Source organism: Hyla sarda, chromosome 1 (assembly GCF_029499605.1).
Source record: "Hyla sarda isolate aHylSar1 chromosome 1, aHylSar1.hap1, whole genome shotgun sequence".
NCBI lineage: Eukaryota > Metazoa > Chordata > Amphibia > Anura > Hylidae > Hyla > Hyla sarda.
This window is the reverse complement of record NC_079189.1, coordinates 329,407,491-329,425,163: the sequence shown is the minus strand read 5'-3', so window position 1 is coordinate 329,425,163 and position 17,673 is coordinate 329,407,491. Positions and strand designations below refer to the sequence as shown.

The following is a 17,673-nucleotide window of genomic DNA, read 5'->3' as shown; positions in this document are numbered from 1 at the left end:
ACCGGTCCACTAGCACGGTCCACGCCAATCCCTCTCTGGCACAGAGGATCCACCTCCTGCCAGCCGAATCGTGACACCAGGGTGCCTCCAGCTGTTGCAAAACCCCAACTCCCAGCATGCCTTTGGCTGTCTGGGCATATGCTGGGAGTTGTAATTATGCAACTGGAGACACTGTTTGGAAAACACTGCACTAAGGGGACAAAAAAAAAAGAAAAAAAATTGTTAATAAAAAAAAAGGAAAATTAAAAGGTAATAAATGTTAATAAGCCCCTCCCAAAACAAGTTTAACTCACCCACTTTTTTCCATTTGGGCTATGTGAAGGCTCATTTCTTGCGCCGTGATCTGTTGTTTTTATCGGTACAATTTTTGTTTTGATGGGACTTTTTGATTTCATTTTATAATTTTTTTATGGCATACAAAGTATAAATATGCAATTTTGGACTTTGATATTTTTTTATGTATACGCCAATACCACATATGTTTATGTTTAGAGAGGAACTCTGGTGAAAATCAATTTTTTTCATATCAATTGGTGCCAGAAAATTAAAGAGATTTGTAAATTACTTCTACTAAACAAATCTTTATCCTTCCAGTACTTATTAGCTGCTCTATGCTCCAAAGGAATTTGTGTAGTTCATTTCTGACAGCAGAGAGCACTGTGGTCAGACCGAAAAGAACTACTAAACTTCCTCTGGAGCATACAGCAGCTGATAAGTACTGGAACGATGAAGATTTTTTTAATAGAAGTAATTTACAAATCTGTTTAATTTACTGGAACCAGTTTATTTAGATTTTTTGTTTTCTACCTGAGCACCCCTTTAATTTTGTTTACATATATTTTTTTTTATGGAAAACGGGAGGTGATTCAAACTTTTATTAGGTAAGGGGTTGATTCACTTTTATTAACTTTTTTTTCACTATTTGGATTGCATACACCGTTCAATGCTATGCCATAGCATAGCATTGATCAGTGTTATTGGTGCTCTGCTGCTCCCGCCTGCCATGGCTGTAGCATCAGATCATTGATCGGACAGCAAGGAGGCAGGTAAGGGCCCTCCTACCATCCTCTCAGATGATCATGACACCGCGGTTTTACCTCAATGGTCCACACCAGCTCCGCTGAACTGCCAGGACTGTATTACTTTAAGTTGATTGCGGCGTCTAAGGGGTTAATGCTGGGCATGACCTCAATCGGTGATGTCCAGCATTAGACACGGGTCCTAGCGGCTGTCACCCCACTATGACACAGGGTCAGTTCCTGAGCCTATGTCATGTAAGAGGAGCAGGAGCAGGGTGTACAGGTATGCCCCGCGTCTTATAGAGTTAAAATTCAATATTAATGAAACCACATGGTCAATGGCGTAAATGATAAAAAAATATATATTAAAAAGTGATTTTAAAAAAAGTCCCATAAAAACAAAAATGGCACCGATAAAAACTGCAGATCATGGAGCAAAAAATTTGCCACATACATCCCTTGATGTAGAAAAATAAGAACTATGGGGGTCAGAAGAGCACAATTTTAATCATACAAATTTTTTTTTTCACAAAAAGATAAAATTTTTAGGTAGTACATAAAAACAGAATAAAGATGTCATTTTTTTTTATCAAAAAGTGCACTGCCTAGAATCTACACCCCCCCCCCAAAAAAAAAAAAGTTGCTAAATTGCCTTTTTTCCAATTTCTCCCCAAAATTATATTGTTAAAAATAATTTTTTGTTTCACTTTAGATTTATTTGGTGTTAAAATGAGAGATGTCATTAAAAAGTATAAAAGTGTTATGGCTATGAGAAGGTGAGGAGGATAAAAACTACACCCCCCTCCTCCCTTCCTGCTCCCTCCTACGTGGCTGTGCTGCACCATAGAGCAACACAACAACACCGGAGCGGGTGGAGACTACACTAGACCAGGCAGGTACTCCACCGCTTGACATTATCTCCTATTCAAAGGATAGGAAATAACATGTCTGATCATGGGGGTCCAGCTGCTGGGGACACCTGCGATCTCCGCCGCGGCACCCCAGGCATCCGGTGGACAGAGCGAATTCCACTCCATCCCAGATCACTAGAGATCACAGCCACAACACCCCCTCCATTCATGTCTATGGGAGGAGGCATGATGACTGTGTACTAGGGGCCGGCTACTCCTAGATCAGACATCCCCGATTCTTTGGAGAGGAGATAACATGTCTAGGGGCAGAGTAGCCCTTTAACCGCTTACGGACTCAGCCCATTTGGGTTTTTTCCTCCTCACATTCAAAAAATCCTAACTCTTTTATATTTTCATCCGAAGACTAGTATGAGGGCTTGTTTTTTGCACGACCAGTTGTCCGTTGTAATGCCATCACTCACTTTACCATAAAATGTATGGTGCAACCAAAAAAATACTATTTGTGTGGGTAAACTAAAAAGAAAACCGCAATTTTGCTAATTTTGAAAGATTTCGTTTTCACACCGTACAATTTACGGTAAAAATGACATGTGTTCTTTATTCTTTGGGTCAATACGATAAAAATTATACCTACTTTTCTATTACTGTTGCGCTTAAAAAAATTCGCTAACTTTTTAACCAAATGAGTACATTTAAAATCCCCCTATTTTGAAGAGCTATAACTTTTTCATTTTTCCGTATAAGCGGCGGTATGAGGGCTCATTTTTTGTGCCGTGATCTATACTTTTTATTGATACCATATTTGCTTATATAAAACTTTTAATCTATTTCTTATTAATTTTTTTGGAATAAAATGTTATAAAAAAGCAGCTATTTTGGACTTTTTTTTTTTTTTTTTTTACATTCACGCCGTTCACCGTACGGTACCATTAATATTTTATTTTAATAGTTCAGATATTTGTGCACGCGGTGATACCAAATATGTATATAAAGTATTTTTATTTTTATTTTTTGGGGGTGAAATAGGTAAAATGGGACAATTTACGTTTTTATTGGGGGAGGGGGATTTTCACATTTTTTTAACTTAATTTTTTTAACTTTATTTTTACACTTTAATAGTCCCCATAGGGTACTATTTACAGCAGCCATTTGATTGCTAATACTGTTCAGTGCTATGTATAGGACATAGCACTGATCAGTGTTATCTGTCATCTTCTGCTCTGGTCTGCGGGAAGGCAGATCAGAGCAGAAGACACCGGGAGATGGCCGGAGCAAGGTGAGGGGACCTCCGTCTGCCGTGCTGGATGATCGTATCGCCGCGGCAGCGCTGCGGGCGATCCGATCATCCATTTTAGTGACCGCCATGATACAGATGCTGTGATCTGTATTGATCACGGCATCTGAGGGGTTAATGGCGGACATCCGCGGGATCGCTGATGTCTTCCATCCCCGGCAGGTCCCTGGCTGCAATCAGCAGCCAGGACCTTCCGTGCATGATCCGAGCATCACTCGGATGCTCGCGGTTATGCTTAGGATGTAAATGTACGTCCTGCGTCCTTAAGGGGTTAAGCTAATTTCTCCCCATTTCATATCCAATTCCCTCCATTTTATGTTTAGTCAGTGAACATGAAATTGGGGGGAGTTGGCTATATAAAATATGAGGATTGGAAATTAAATAGGGGGAATTTCACCATTTGTTTATAATATCGAAATCACAATATTTACCTCCATAAACACAATCACACATGTCGTGCAGCCCTAATACAAACACATACACACATGTACACAAACACATACACATATATACATACACACGCACATATACATACAAACACATACACACTCATATATATCCCTCTTGCTATTAATAGTCTTTTTTATGTCTTGGGAGGAGATTTACATTTTTCTATTTGGGGTTTGGACACAGTTGGGTAGGTGGAGAATATTTTTTAAGGGGTGAAGTGGAACATAGAACAAATGCAGCATTTTTTTTCTAAATTTTTTTAAATGAAGTAAACGAGATAAAAGTAAGCAATGACTTTTCCTCAGTCTGAAGCGCGGTCCTCATCGGCAGGAAGCAGTGAGGAGGAGGAGGATGACGGAGGTTCTGATTCCATCTCTGCTTCTTTTTCGTCCCTCTCTATATATAGGGCCGTGGCCATGAAGAAGGCCCCTCCGATGACTGCCATTATGGTGCAGGTCATGAGGGCATACTCCAGGCTGCGGTATTTCAGAAGAGGGGATTTGGAATATCCTCGTTCGTAGGTGTCAGATATCAGGCCGATGAGGTACGGGCTGCCGGCGTCACCTAGGAGGTGATAGATTGTCATCTGCACGGCCAGGGCTGAAGATCTCCTCCACGGAGTTACTACTTTTAGTATAATGTCAGATATGAGGGTGAAATTTACTGACAGAAGTGTCTCTCCGATGAAGATGAAGATGTTGGTGGCAACGAGGCTGATGTTGCCGAAAGTCAATGCCAACAGAAGAAAAGGGGCGGAGAGCATCATCGCGCAGCCACACACAAGCGGGTCCGCCCGTGGGTTGGATTTGCGATATCTTTTACTTATCTCCGTCCCTGTTACAACTCCCAGAATGCCGGAGACCACTGTAACCACACCAAATATTAGGATGTCGTGATAGTCACACGGTTCAGCACGGCAAGGGTCCTTCTCTTGTAGGAGTATTCGTGCGTGGGTCAGGTATGATGGACCCCATACACCTATGGCTCCCACTATGAAGGATACAGCCGTTGATCCCAGGGTGGTTAACATGAAGCTTCGATTTTTAAATAGTTTTTTCAGATCTGTCATCCATTTGGAAAACTTCGGGGATTTGTTGTTCTTCTTCTCGTTTGTAGTCGTTCTTGGAAGCTCCTTTGTGACCAAAATCATCAAAGCCACAGCTATGAGGCCCAGGCCAGGGGTGACCCGAAACGCCCAGTGCCAATCGCCCCTTGCTGCATCAGTCACTTTGGGCCCGATGATGTATCCTAGTCCGCAGCCTACAGGTATGACGGAGTAAAACACGTTCAGCATGCGGGTCCGCTGGTCACTTGTAAAAAGGTCTGCAATGATGGAGGGGGCGATGGTGCAGAAAGTCGCCTCTCCGGCTCCAACCAGTCCACTCGTCAGCAGGAAGAGCAGGAAATACCCGTCGGGTATGAATGACAGGGTAAGTGTCATGCTCAGCCAAATTATGACTCCTGCGCAAACAGTATATTTCTTATTACAGTGGTCACCCAAATATCCTGCAATTGGTGCGACCAGCACATAGCTTCCGATGAACAATGTATTCAATAAGCCGGACAGACTAGCATTGGTGTCATATGCTTTCTGAATATAAGGCAGCACCCCCGCCACGCTGGAGCGATTTGCATATATGAGCAAATTAATAAAGGCGAGGATCACTACGGTGATGATGGAACGTGCGGTGGACATCACGCTTAGAGATGGCAGGTTCTGCCTCTCAGGGATATCGCCATTTTCTACATCCATATCACTATGGTCCTCCATTGCTTCTTCCTCCTCCTTCAGCAATGGGTCTTGTGGAGAGGCCATGGTCACAGGTCAGAGCCTGAAAACACTAAAGAGAGAGAGAGATAAGTGAACACATTAGACAACATGTCATCATTATACATTAGATTAGATTATACATTAGATCCTTCATACAGAGCAGAAATGTCCAGCACAGAACCACAAGATAACGCTAAGACCATCGCAGCCTCAGAAGAAGACGCTTCTCTATAAGTGTTTTATATGGAGACGTCTTCCCTGAGGTTTCCAATGTCTGATAACCCTGAACCTGTCCGGTCCTAGTAATATCTGATAACCCTGAACCTGTCCGGTCCTAGTAATATCTGATAACCCTGAACCTGTCCGGTCCTAGTAATATCTGATAACCCTGAACCTGTCCGGTCCTGGTAATATCTGATAACCCTGAACCTGTCCAGTCCTAGTAATATCTGATAACCCTGAACCTGTCCGGTCCTAGTATTATCTGATAACCCTGAACCTGTCCGGTCCTAGTAATATCTGATAACCCTGAACCTGTCCGGTCCTAGTAATATCTGATAACCCTGAACCTGTCCGGTCCTAGTAATGTCTGATAACCCTGAACCTGTCCGGTCCTAGTAATATCTGATAACCCTGAACCTGTTAGGTCCTAGTAATATCTGATAACCCTGAACCTGTCCAGTCCTAGTGATATCTGATAACCTTGAACCTGTCCGGTCCTAGTAATATCTGATAACCCTGAACCTGTCCGGTCCTAGTATTATCTGATAACCCTGAACCTGTCCGGTCCTAGTAATGGCGGATTATAAGGGCTTGGCTGCATGGTCACTGGGTCATGGAAAGTTCATACTGTAGATACAATTGGGCTATCCTGCTATATACATTTACTATTAATGAACCTACCCCACCTCATTGGGATCTATCCGCTTCCTATATGACTTTATGCCAATAGTTGATTTGAAAACATTTTTCCCTTTCGTACCCACAGTATTTCTATTGTTAGTACACACATAATACTATTATATACTATTATATTTCTGCGCTAATCTTTCTGTCATTCTTTTACTACACCACCAAATCTTTCTCATATACTTATATCTTTTAGAACTTCATGAATTAGGACTCAATTTCTTGGGGGCTTTTTTGGGCATAATTGCATTTTAGCACTTTTGTAAGAAAAACCTCTGGTCATGATACTATCTGTGCGTTTTATTATGTTTAATGCCTAAGCCAAGTATTGTCACAATGCTATGAGAAATATAACTTTTGTTATTTATTTTGGAAATTAATTTGCAAAAAAAAAAAAGCAACAACAAAAAAAAAAACCTGACAAACAAAATGCCCTGTGTATATATGAATAGAAGAGGCTGAGACTTACCTTGTGGTTCTCTCTTCAGACAAGGAACGGTCAAAATCTCGAATTCTCTATCGCAAATAGAAACTCTCTAACAAACACTTTGCACCACAGGTTGTGAATGCAAAACACACTGAAGAGACTGCAGCCGGCGCGCACCTCCTTGTACAGCTTACGGTGACATCACAAGCATGTGTGACATCACAGGGTTCTAAACCATCTTCAGGTATGTGTATATATATATATATATTGTAAATGTGAGTGCAGATTGTAATACCTTTTTTATTGGACTAACAGAATTTTGTAGAGACAAGCTTTCGGGATTCCTCCCTGATAATTTAGCAAGTCCTTTAATCATTAGTCCTTGACTATTGGACTTGATAAAGGGAGGAATCCTGAAAGCTTGTCTCTTCAAAATTCTGTTAGTCCAATAAAACAGGTATTACAAGATACTGCAACATTTTTTGATTTGTTTATATATATATATATATATATATATATATATATATATATATATATACATACATATATTTATATTAATATACACCTAGAAATACATCAAGTGCATAAAAACATCTTTTAGAAAAATATTACTCCAGGCCTGCCGTGTATATCGCCGTACTTCACATTGTCTTCTTAGTTTATGTATTTTAATATTTTGACCTTTTAACCCCACTAGGACCAAGGGCATCCTGGGACTTAAGGGCCCTCGGCATTTCTGTTCCCCACCGGTAACAGGGTGATGAACGGAACGGGATGCCTGCTGAAATTGTTCAGTAGGCATCCCATGCCAACGCCTGGGGTGGTCCTGAGACCACCCCCCCCCCTCATGTCAGCGATCGAGATCTGCGACGATTCCGGGTAAAATGGGTCTCCAGTGACCCGGTGACCAGGAAATTAAGGAGGATCGGTCTGACAAAACAGCCCTGTTCCCCCTGAATGGATAGGAGTGAGGTGGTAGGGGTGCCACCGCTCCTATCCCTGCTATTGGTCAGTCAGAAGCGACCAACCAATAGCAGATCGGGGGGGTTAAAGTTTGGTCCTGCTCTGCCCACCTACGGGGGAATTGTGCTGGGAGCCGCGCCGGCGATCCTGCTTCTAATGGATCCAGTAGGTGAGTTGTTGCCTTGCAACATCTGGAGGGCCACAGTTTGGAGACCACTATACAGTGGTCTCTTATCTGTAGCCCTCCAGATGTTGCAAAACTACAACTCCCAGCATGCCCAGACAGCAGTTTGCTGTTTGGTTATGCTGGGATTTGTAGTTTTGCAAGATTTAGAGGGGTACAGTTTGGAGATAACTGTGCAGTGGTCTTTAAACTGTGGCCCTCTAGATCTTGCAAAACTACAACTCCCAGCATGCTCGAACAGCAAACCGCTGTCTCGGCATGCTAGGAGTTGTAGTTGTGTGCCTCCAGCTGTTGCATAACTACAACTCCCAGCATGCCCTTCGGCGATCAGTACATGCTGAGAGTTGTAGTTTTGCAACAGCTGGAGGCACACTGGTTGGAAAATACTGAGTTAGGTAAAAGAACCTAACTCGGGTTTTCCAACCAGTGCCTCCAGCTGCTGCAAAACTACAACTCCCAGCATGCATGGTCTGTCAGGATACATTCACACAGGCGGGTTTACAGTGAGTTTCCTGCTTCAAGTTTAATCTAGGGCAAATTTTCCGCCACAGCTCAAACTCCTAGCGGGAAACTCACCATAAACCCCCACCCATGTGAATGTACCCTAAAACACTACACTACATGTCACGATCACACCTTATCGGTCCAACTAAGACGCTAGAGAGAGTGTGATGGTGCAAGGGTTAAAGCCGCCAGACCTCTGAGTATCCACTACTAGTCCCAGAAAGTCACCAAATTAACCCTTAGATAAACGTGTTTCCACCAGAGCTGCCTTCAGTAAGGTGAGCTCATATATTTAGAAATCAAAGACCAGAGCTGATTAATTAAACATTTAATCTGATAAAAGGTATCACAGTGCTATATATATAAAAATACAGGAACAAATGACATACAGGTATAACAATATATAAAAGAGTTTAGCAAGGCAAGTTCAGAAAACAAAAGATGAAGTTCTTACAGCATGATGGTATAGCAGTTCCAAGAGAGTGAGTTTCAGCTGTTCTTAGGATGGTCTTGTCAGCTTGTTCCACAGCATTGAACACCCTCTCTAGCATCGTTAAATATTATATATCTCCTTTTTGGAGGGAAACTCTATTCCCCCTCCCCTCTGATCCCACCAGGGGGGCATCTCTCTTCTTGGCCTCTTATCTGGTTGATTATATGATGGGACCAGATGCATGACTTCAAAGGAGATGTAAACACACAGCCAGACCCCCAATAAACTGCAATACACAAAAAACACAGGATACACTGTCTGAATGACCCCTCACCCCCCAGGTCTTAGTTTATACATAGATGCAATTATAAAATACATGTATGTTTCCATAATCAGGCCTTGGGCCTGACACTACACTAACAAAAAATAAAGGGTAAAACACTACATGTACACCCCCTTACACTCACTGTCCCCCCCTTCCCCCGCAATAAAAATGAAAAACGTCTCGTACGGCAGTGTTTCCAAAATGGAGCCTCCAGCTGTTGCAAACTGACTGTCCAGGCATGCTTTGAGTGTAGCAACAGCTGGAGGCACCCTTTTTGGGAATCCCTGGCTTAGAATACCCCTATGTCCACCCCTATGCAAATCCCTAACTTAGGCTTCAAATGCGCATGGCGCTCTCTCACTTCAGAGCCCTGTCGTATTTCAAGGAAACAGTTTAGGGTCACATAAGGGGGATTTACGTACTTGGGGGCAACTGTGTTACAAAGTTTGGGGGTCTTTTTCTCCTTTTACCCCATATAGAAAGGAAAAGTTGGGTTCTACACCAGCCTGTTGGTGTAACAAAAAATAATTTTACACTAACATGCTTGTGTAGCCCCATACTTTTCATTTTCACAAGTGGTTAAAGGAAAAAAAGACCCCCAAAATTTGTAAAACAATTTCTCATGAGTACAGAAATACCCCATATGTGGACATAAAATGCTCTGCGGGTGCACAACAGGGCTCAGAAGTGAGAGAGCGCCATGTACATTTGAGGCCTAAATTGGTGATTGCACAGGTGTGGCTGATTTTACAGCGGTTCTGACATAAACGCAAAAAAAATAAATACCCACATGTGACCCTTTTTTGGAAACTACACCCCTCAGGGAACGTAACAAGGGGTATAGTGAGCCGTAACACCCCACAGGGGTTTGACAAATTTTTATTAAAGTTGGATGTGAAAAAAATATATACCGTATATACTTGAGTATAAGCCGAGTTTTTCAGCACGATTTTTCGTGCAGAAAACACCCCTCTCGGCTTATACTCAAGTGAACTATCTGCCCCCAGTGGTCTTCAACCTGCGGACCTCCAGAGGTTTCAAAACTACAACTCCCAGCAAGCCTGGACAGCCGCTTGCTGGGAGTTGTAGTTTTGAAACATCTGAAACATTTTGAAACATAAATAATTTCATTTACACATCCGATTTTAATGAAAAGTTGTCAAACACCTGTAGGGTGTTTAGGCTCACTGTACCCCTTGTTACGTTCCTTGAGGGGTGACAGACCCCTCAAGGAATGTGTAGTGTAGTGGTTATCACGTCTGCTTTACACGCAGAAGGTCCTGGGTTCAATCCCCAGTGAAACCATACTCGTTTATACAAAGTTCCTTGAGGGGTGTAGTTTCTAAACTAGTATGCCATGTGTTTTCTTTTTTTTTTTTTTTTTGCTTTTCTGGCACCATAGGGGATTCCTAAATGTGACATGCCCCCCAAAAACCATTTCAACAAAATTCTCTCTCCAAAAGCTCAATGGTGCTCCTTCTCTTCTGAGCATTGTAGTTCGCCTGCAGAACACTTTACATCCACATATTCGGTATTTCCATACTAGAAGAAATGGGGTTACAAATTATGGGGTGCATTTTAGTGAAAAAAAATATGCATTTACACATCTGACTTAAACAAAAAGTTTTCAAACATATGTGGGGTGTTAAAGATCACTGTACCCCTTGTTACGTTCCTTGATAGTATGCCTTGTGGGTTATTTTTTTTTTTTGCTGTTCTGGCACCATGGGGTCTGCCTAAATGCGACATGCCCCCCAAAAACCATTTCAGGAATCCCTCTCCAAAATCCCATTGTTGCTCCTTCCCTTCTGAGCCTTGTAGTGCACATGCAGAGCCCTTTACCTCCACTAATGAGGTATTTCCTTACTCGAGAGAAATTGGGTTACAAATTATAGGGGGCTTTTTCTCCTTTTATCCCTTGTAAAAATAAAAATAAATTAGTATACAAGAACATGCGAGTGTAAAAAAATTAAGATTTTGAATATTCTCCTTCACTTTGCTGCTATTCCTGTGAAACACCTAAAAGGTTAACAAACTTTCTGTATGTCATTTTGAATACTTTGTTGGGTGCAGTTTTTATAATGGGGTCATTTATGGGGTATTTCTAACATGAAAGCCCCTCAAATCCACTTCAACTGAACTGGTCCCTGAAAAATTCTGATTTTGAAATTGTTTTGAAAAATAGAAAAAATTGCTGCTGAGCTTTGAAGCCCTCTGATGTCTTCTAAAAGTAAAAACATGTCAACTTTATGATGCAAACATAAAGTAGATATGTTGTATATGTGAATCAATATATAATTTATTTGGAATATCCATTTTTCTTATAAGCAGAGAATTTCAAAGTTTAAAAAAATGCAACATTTTAAACTTTTCATCAAGTTTTGGAATTTTTCACCAAGAAATGATGCAAGTATCGTCGAAAATTTACCACTAACATAAAGTAGAATATGTCACGAAAAAACATTTTCGGAATCAGAATGAAAAGTAAAAGCACAGTGGTCAGATTAGCAAAAAAGGGAGTCCATAAGGTGAAAATGGGCTTGGTCCTTAAGGTGTTAATAAATACTTTTGCACCACACTTTGCCCTTTGGATTGTTTATTTATTGCATTTTCCACCATTAAAGTGAGTTTCACAGTATTCCTGTAGGTCTGGTATCTTTTTGCTCGCGCTTTGTTGCACCTTTGACATTTTTAATATTTATTGCAGTTTGACCCATGTGCTCTGTATACTTACCTTTGCGGCCGTCTGCCCATTTTACATTTAATTTACACAGTATTTTCTTAAATTCGCCACTAGTTTTCAGTTTATTTAATTTCATTTAATTGATATACACTCTATTCACATGACACAATCCTATTTCATTATTTGTGAGTGATTTTTTATCATTTTAACATTATGCCTTATTATTTATGAATTTTTATTATTAATAAATAATCTTCACATTATACCATATTTATATAATGAATGACCTCCTTATTCCTTTTTGTCCATCACATACATTACAGCACTATCTTTTTCTCTCGCCTTCTCTACGTTGTTCCGTGTCATGTCGTCTTTCACACACGTCACTTTTTATCCGGCTGTAGAGATCCATGACACTCGGAGGCTCTGGCTCAGAACTGACAGCAGGGAATACAGTGGGGATCAAAAGTTTGGGCACCCCAGGTAAAAATTTGTATTAATGTGCATAAAGAAGCCAAGGAAAGATGGAAAAATCTCCAAAAGGCATCAAATTACAGATTAGACATTCTTATAATATGTCAACAAAAGTTTTATTTCCATCATTTACACTTTCAAAATAACAGAAGACAAAAAAAATGGCATATGCAAAAGTTTGAGCACCCTTCAGTGTTAATATCTTGTACTGCCCTCTTTGGCAAGTATCATAGCTTGTAAACGCTTTTTGTAGCCAGCCAAGAGTCTTTCAATTCTTGTTTGAGTTATTTTTGCCCATTCTTCCTTACAAAAGTCTTCCAGTTCTTTGAGATTTCTGGGCTGTCTGTCACGCACTGCTCTTTTTCTATCCATAGATTTTCAATTATGTTGAGGTCAGGAGATTGTGAAGGCCATGGCAAAACCTTCAGTTTATGCCTCTTAATGTAATCCCCCGGGGATTTCGAGGTGTGTTTAGGATCATTATCCATTTGTAGAAGCCATCCTCTCTTTAACTTTTTCACAGATTGCATCAAGTTAATATCCAAAATTTGCTGAAATTTTATTGAATCCATTTTTCCTTCTACTCGTGAGAGGTTCCCTGTGCCATTGTCTGCAATACAACCCCAAAGTATGATTGATCCACCCCCATGCTTAACAGTTGGACAGAGGTTCTTTTCATTAAATTCTGTGTCCCTTCTCCAAACGTACCTTTGCTCATTCCAGCCAAAAAGTTCAATTTTAACCTCATCGGTCCACAGAACTTATTTCCAAAATGCATCAGGCTTGTCTATATGTTCATTTGCAAAGTTCAAATGCTGATTTTTGTGGTGAGGATGTAGAAGTGGATTTCTTCTGATGACTCTTCCATGAAGACCATATTTGTACAAGTATCTCTTTATAGTGGAATAGTGTACTACAACTCCAGTGTCTGCCAGATCTTTCTGGAGGGATTGTGCAGTCAAACGTGGGTTTTGAATTGTTTTTCTCACAATCCTGCGAGCTGTTCTGTCTGATATTTTTCTTAGTCTTCCAGATCTTGCTTTAACTTCCACTGTTCCTGATGACTGCCATTTCTTAATTACAATCCGACCAGAGGATATTGACATCTGAAAACGTTTTGCTATCTTCTTATAGCCTTCTCCAGCTTTGTGAGCGTCAACTATTTTCAGTTTCAGATTTCTATACAACTGCTTAGAAGAACCCATGGTGCTGATTGTTGGGGCAAGGTCAGATGAGTCTGGGTTTAAAACCTTTGAGATTGACATCACCTGGTCTTCCCAGGTGATGAATGAGAACAATCCATGACACTGGCAGGTCTCAGCTTTGCAAAGGGGGCAGTGCATGCTATAAATTCTGCAAGGTGCCCAAACTTTTGCAGGTGCCATTTTTTTGTTTTCTGTTATTTTAAAATTGTAAATGATGATAAAATCTAACTTTTGTTGACATATTATAAGAATGTCTAATCTGTAATTTGATGCCTTTTTGAGATTTTCCATCTTTCCTTGGCTTCTTTATGCACATCAATATTTTTTTTTTACCTGTGTTGCCCAAACTTTTGATCCCCACTGTAAGTCACCACAAAGCAAACTGTGGGGAAGTGGGGTTTCTCTATAAACATGTCGCTAATATTGGGGTACAATTATTGGAAATGGCCTGTCAAGGGGTACTCAGGGGAAAAAGGTTAATGGGGTATTCCAGGAAATAACTGGTTCTAGAAAGTTAAACAGATTTGTAAATTACTTCTATAAAAAAAATCTTAATCCATCCAATAATTATCAGCTGCTGAAGTTCAGTTGTTCTTTTCTGTCAGAAACAGAAAGACTTTTATGGAACATAGGACTTGGGGGTGGGGCTTAGCTTCTGCAGGAGAGTGACAAGACTGTATACCTGCAATCTGTGAGCCTGACTGCTTCCTTCAGATGATTTGCACTGTGTCTTTAAATCAGTCTTTCTCAACCAGGGTTCCTCCAGCTGTTTCTAACTTAAAACTTCCAGCATGCTCGGACAGCCTTAATTTCTGCTCATATGGCACCTTGCAAATTGATTGTTTACCAGAAACCCCCATCCCCCCCCCTATATGCCATCTATAGTAGTGTACAGCAAATCATCCCTCAGCACAGTGCCAGCTACCTGTCTTCTTTCCTGGTACATTGTTAACCCTTGATAGGGATGAAGACAGATAGCTGAGTTATACTATATTTCTTATATTTCCTACTCGCCCTAAAAAAATCTAATTAGACCAGTGTGTCTCCAGCTGTGGCAAACCTACAACTCGCAGCATGCCCTGACAGCCAACGGCTGTCCGGGCATGCTGGGAATTGTAGGTTTGCAACAGCTAGCGACACACTGTTTGGAAAACACAACATTAGACCTTCTGGCATGTGGAGAACTTTTTAGGAGAGGACTTCTTCACTTCTTTTCAAGAGAAAAATGTTGCAGCCCCTAGTGTTCATCAGAAGAATTGCAAGATGGTCACCTTTGTATGCTCAGACATAGGGAGCGTCATTCACTATTACTATTTTTTCTTTTTTCCTTTTTAAAATATGGAGGATAGGTTATAAGATGAATCCCATACAGGACATATATGTTGGGGATTTACACAGGTAACAATAATCCATTCTAATAATAATGGAATAACTGCATCTTTTTATGCAATTGGATTTGAGAAAAAAAAAATATGGGATCAAAGTATTAGGAAAAAGACTGAATATATTCCAGATGTAGACACAGCTCACATACATGGAAGATGTATTAGAGACATTTTATTTGGAACACAGCAGGTACAATTTTTGGTCTGAGTAACAATTTATTTTTTCTTAATTTACCCCCCACTTAACCCCTTAAGGACCAGGCCATTTTACACCTTAGGACCAGAGCGTTTTTTGCACATCTGACCACTGTCACTTTAAACATTAATAACTCTGGAATGCTTTTAGTTATCAATCTGATTCCGAGTTTGTTTTTTCGTGACATATTCTACTTTAACATAGTGGTAAAATTTTGTGGTAACTTGCATCCTTTCTTGGTGAAAGATCCCAAAATTTGATAAAGAATTAGAAAATTTTGCATTTTTCTAACTTTGAAGCTTTCTGCTTGTAAGGAAAATGGATATTCAAAATATTTTTTTTTTATTCACATTTCCAATATGTCTACTTTATGTTTGCATCATAAAATTGACGTGTTTTTACTTTTGGAAGACATCAGAGGGCTTCAAAGTTCATCAGCACTTTTCCAATTTTTCACAAAATTTTGAACCTCGCTTTTTTTCAGAGACCAGTTCAGGTTTGAAGTGGATTTGAAGGGTCTTCCCATTAGAAATACCCCACAAATGACCCCATTATAAAAACTACACCCCCAAAGTATTCAAAATGACAATCAGTAAGTGTTTTAACCCTTTAAGTGTTTCACAGGAATAGCAGCAAAGTGAAGGAGAAAATTCACAATCTTTATTTTTTACACTCGCGTGTTCTTGTAAACCCAATTTTAGAATTTTTACAAGGGGTAAAAGGAGAAAATGTATACTTATATTTGTAGCCCAATTTCTCTCGAGTAAGCACATACCTCATATGTCTATGTAAAGTGTTCGGCGGGCGCAGTAGAGGGCTCAGAAGCGAAGGAGCGACAAGGGGATTTTGGAGAGTACGTTTTTCAGAAATGGTTTTTGGGGGGCATGTTGCATTTAGGAAGCCCCTATGGTGCCAGAACAGCAAAAATAACCCACATGGCATATTATTTTGGAAACTAGACCCCTTGGGGAACGTAACAAGGAATAAAGCGAGCCTTAATACCCCACAGGTGTTTCACGACTTTTGCATATGTAAAAAAAATAATTATTTTTTTCACTAAAATGTGTGTTTCCCCCCCAAATTTCACATTTTTGCAAGGGTTAATAGCAGAAAATACTCCCCAAACTTTGTAACCCCATCTCTTCTGAGTATGTAGGCACCCCATAAGTTGGCATGAAGTGCATTACGGGCGAACTACAATGCTCCGAAGAGAAGGAGTGATATTTGACTTTTTGAGAGCAAATTTTGCTCGGGGGGCATGTCGCATTTAGGAAGCCCCTATGGTGCCAGAACAGCAAAAAAAACACACATGGCATACCATTTTGGAAACTAGACCCCTTGAGGAACGTAACAAGGAATAAAGTGAGCCTTAATACCCCACACGGGTTTCACGACTTTTGCATATGTAAAAAAATATATATTTTTTTTTTCACTAAAATGTGTGTTTCCCCCCAAATTTCACATTTTTGCAAGGGTTAATAGCAGAAAATATCCCCCAAAATTTGTAACCCCATCTCTTCTGAGTATGGAGGTACCCCATAAGTGGACCTGAAGTGTACTACGGGCGAACTACAATGCTCAGAAGAGGAGGAGCACCATTGAGCTTTTGGAAAGAGAATTCGTTTGGAATGGTAGTCAGGGGCCATGTGCATTTACAAAGCCCCCCGTGGTGCCAGAACAGTGGACCCCCCCCCACATGTGACCCCATTTTGGAAACTACACCCCTCACAGAATTTAATAAGTGGTGCAGTGAGCATTTACACCCCACTGGCGTTTGACAGATCTTTGGAACAGTGGGCTGTGCAACTGGAAAATTTAATTTTTAATTTTCACGGATCACTGTTCCAAAAATCTGTCAGACACCTGTGGGGCGTAAATGCTCACTGTACCCCTTATTACATTACATGAGGGGTGTAGTTTCCAAAATGGGGTCACATATGGGGGGGGGTCCATTGTTCTGGTACCATGGGGGCTTTGTAAACACAAGTGGCCTTCAATTCCGGACAAATTTTCTCTTCAAAATCCCAATGGCGCTGCTTCTCTTCTGAGCATTGTAGTGCACCCATAGAGCACTTTACATCCACATATGGGGTATGCTCTTACTCAGAAGAAATTGGGTTACAAATTTTGGGGGGCTTTTTTTTATTTTCCCTTGTGAAAATGAAAAATTTAAGGTGACACCAGCATTGTAGTGAAAAAAATTTTTTTTTTCATTTTCCCATCCAACTTTAATGAAAATTTGTCAAACACCTGTGGGGTGTTCAGGCTCACTATACCCCTTGTTACGGTCTGTGAGGGGTGTCGTTTCCAAAATGGGGTCACATGTGGGTATTTATTGTTTTGTGTTTATGTCAGAACCGCTGTAAAATCAGCCACCCCTGTGCAAATCACCAATTTAGGCCTCAAATGTACATGGTGCGCTCTCACTCCTGAGCCTTGTTGTGCGTCCGCAGAGCATTTTACGTCCACATCTGGGGTATCTCCGTACTCAGGAGAAATTGCGTTACAAATTTTGGGGGTCTTTTTTTCCTTTTACCTCCCGTGAAAATAAAAAGTAAAGGACAACACCAGCATGTTAG

The 17,673-nt window shown here is 40.6% G+C and overlaps 1 protein-coding gene and 1 non-coding gene across 2 annotated transcripts; one reads left to right on the top strand and one right to left on the bottom strand.

The window, feature by feature from the left end:
* Positions 1-3,914: 3,914 nt before the first annotated feature.
* On the bottom strand, positions 3,915-6,936 carry LOC130306881 (protein spinster homolog 1-like). Its single transcript, XM_056552145.1, has 2 exons — positions 6,785-6,936; positions 3,915-5,476 (listed from the first exon to the last, which is right to left on the bottom strand). Exon 2 carries the CDS (start codon positions 5,449-5,451, stop codon positions 3,937-3,939), a length of 1,515 nt encoding a protein of 504 aa, XP_056408120.1. The 5' UTR covers positions 5,452-5,476; positions 6,785-6,936; the 3' UTR covers positions 3,915-3,936.
* A 3,451-nt stretch (positions 6,937-10,387) lies between these two features.
* On the top strand, positions 10,388-10,456 carry TRNAV-UAC (transfer RNA valine (anticodon UAC)). Its single transcript has one exon. It is a non-coding gene; the product is annotated as a tRNA-Val (tRNA).
* Positions 10,457-17,673: the final 7,217 nt, after the last annotated feature.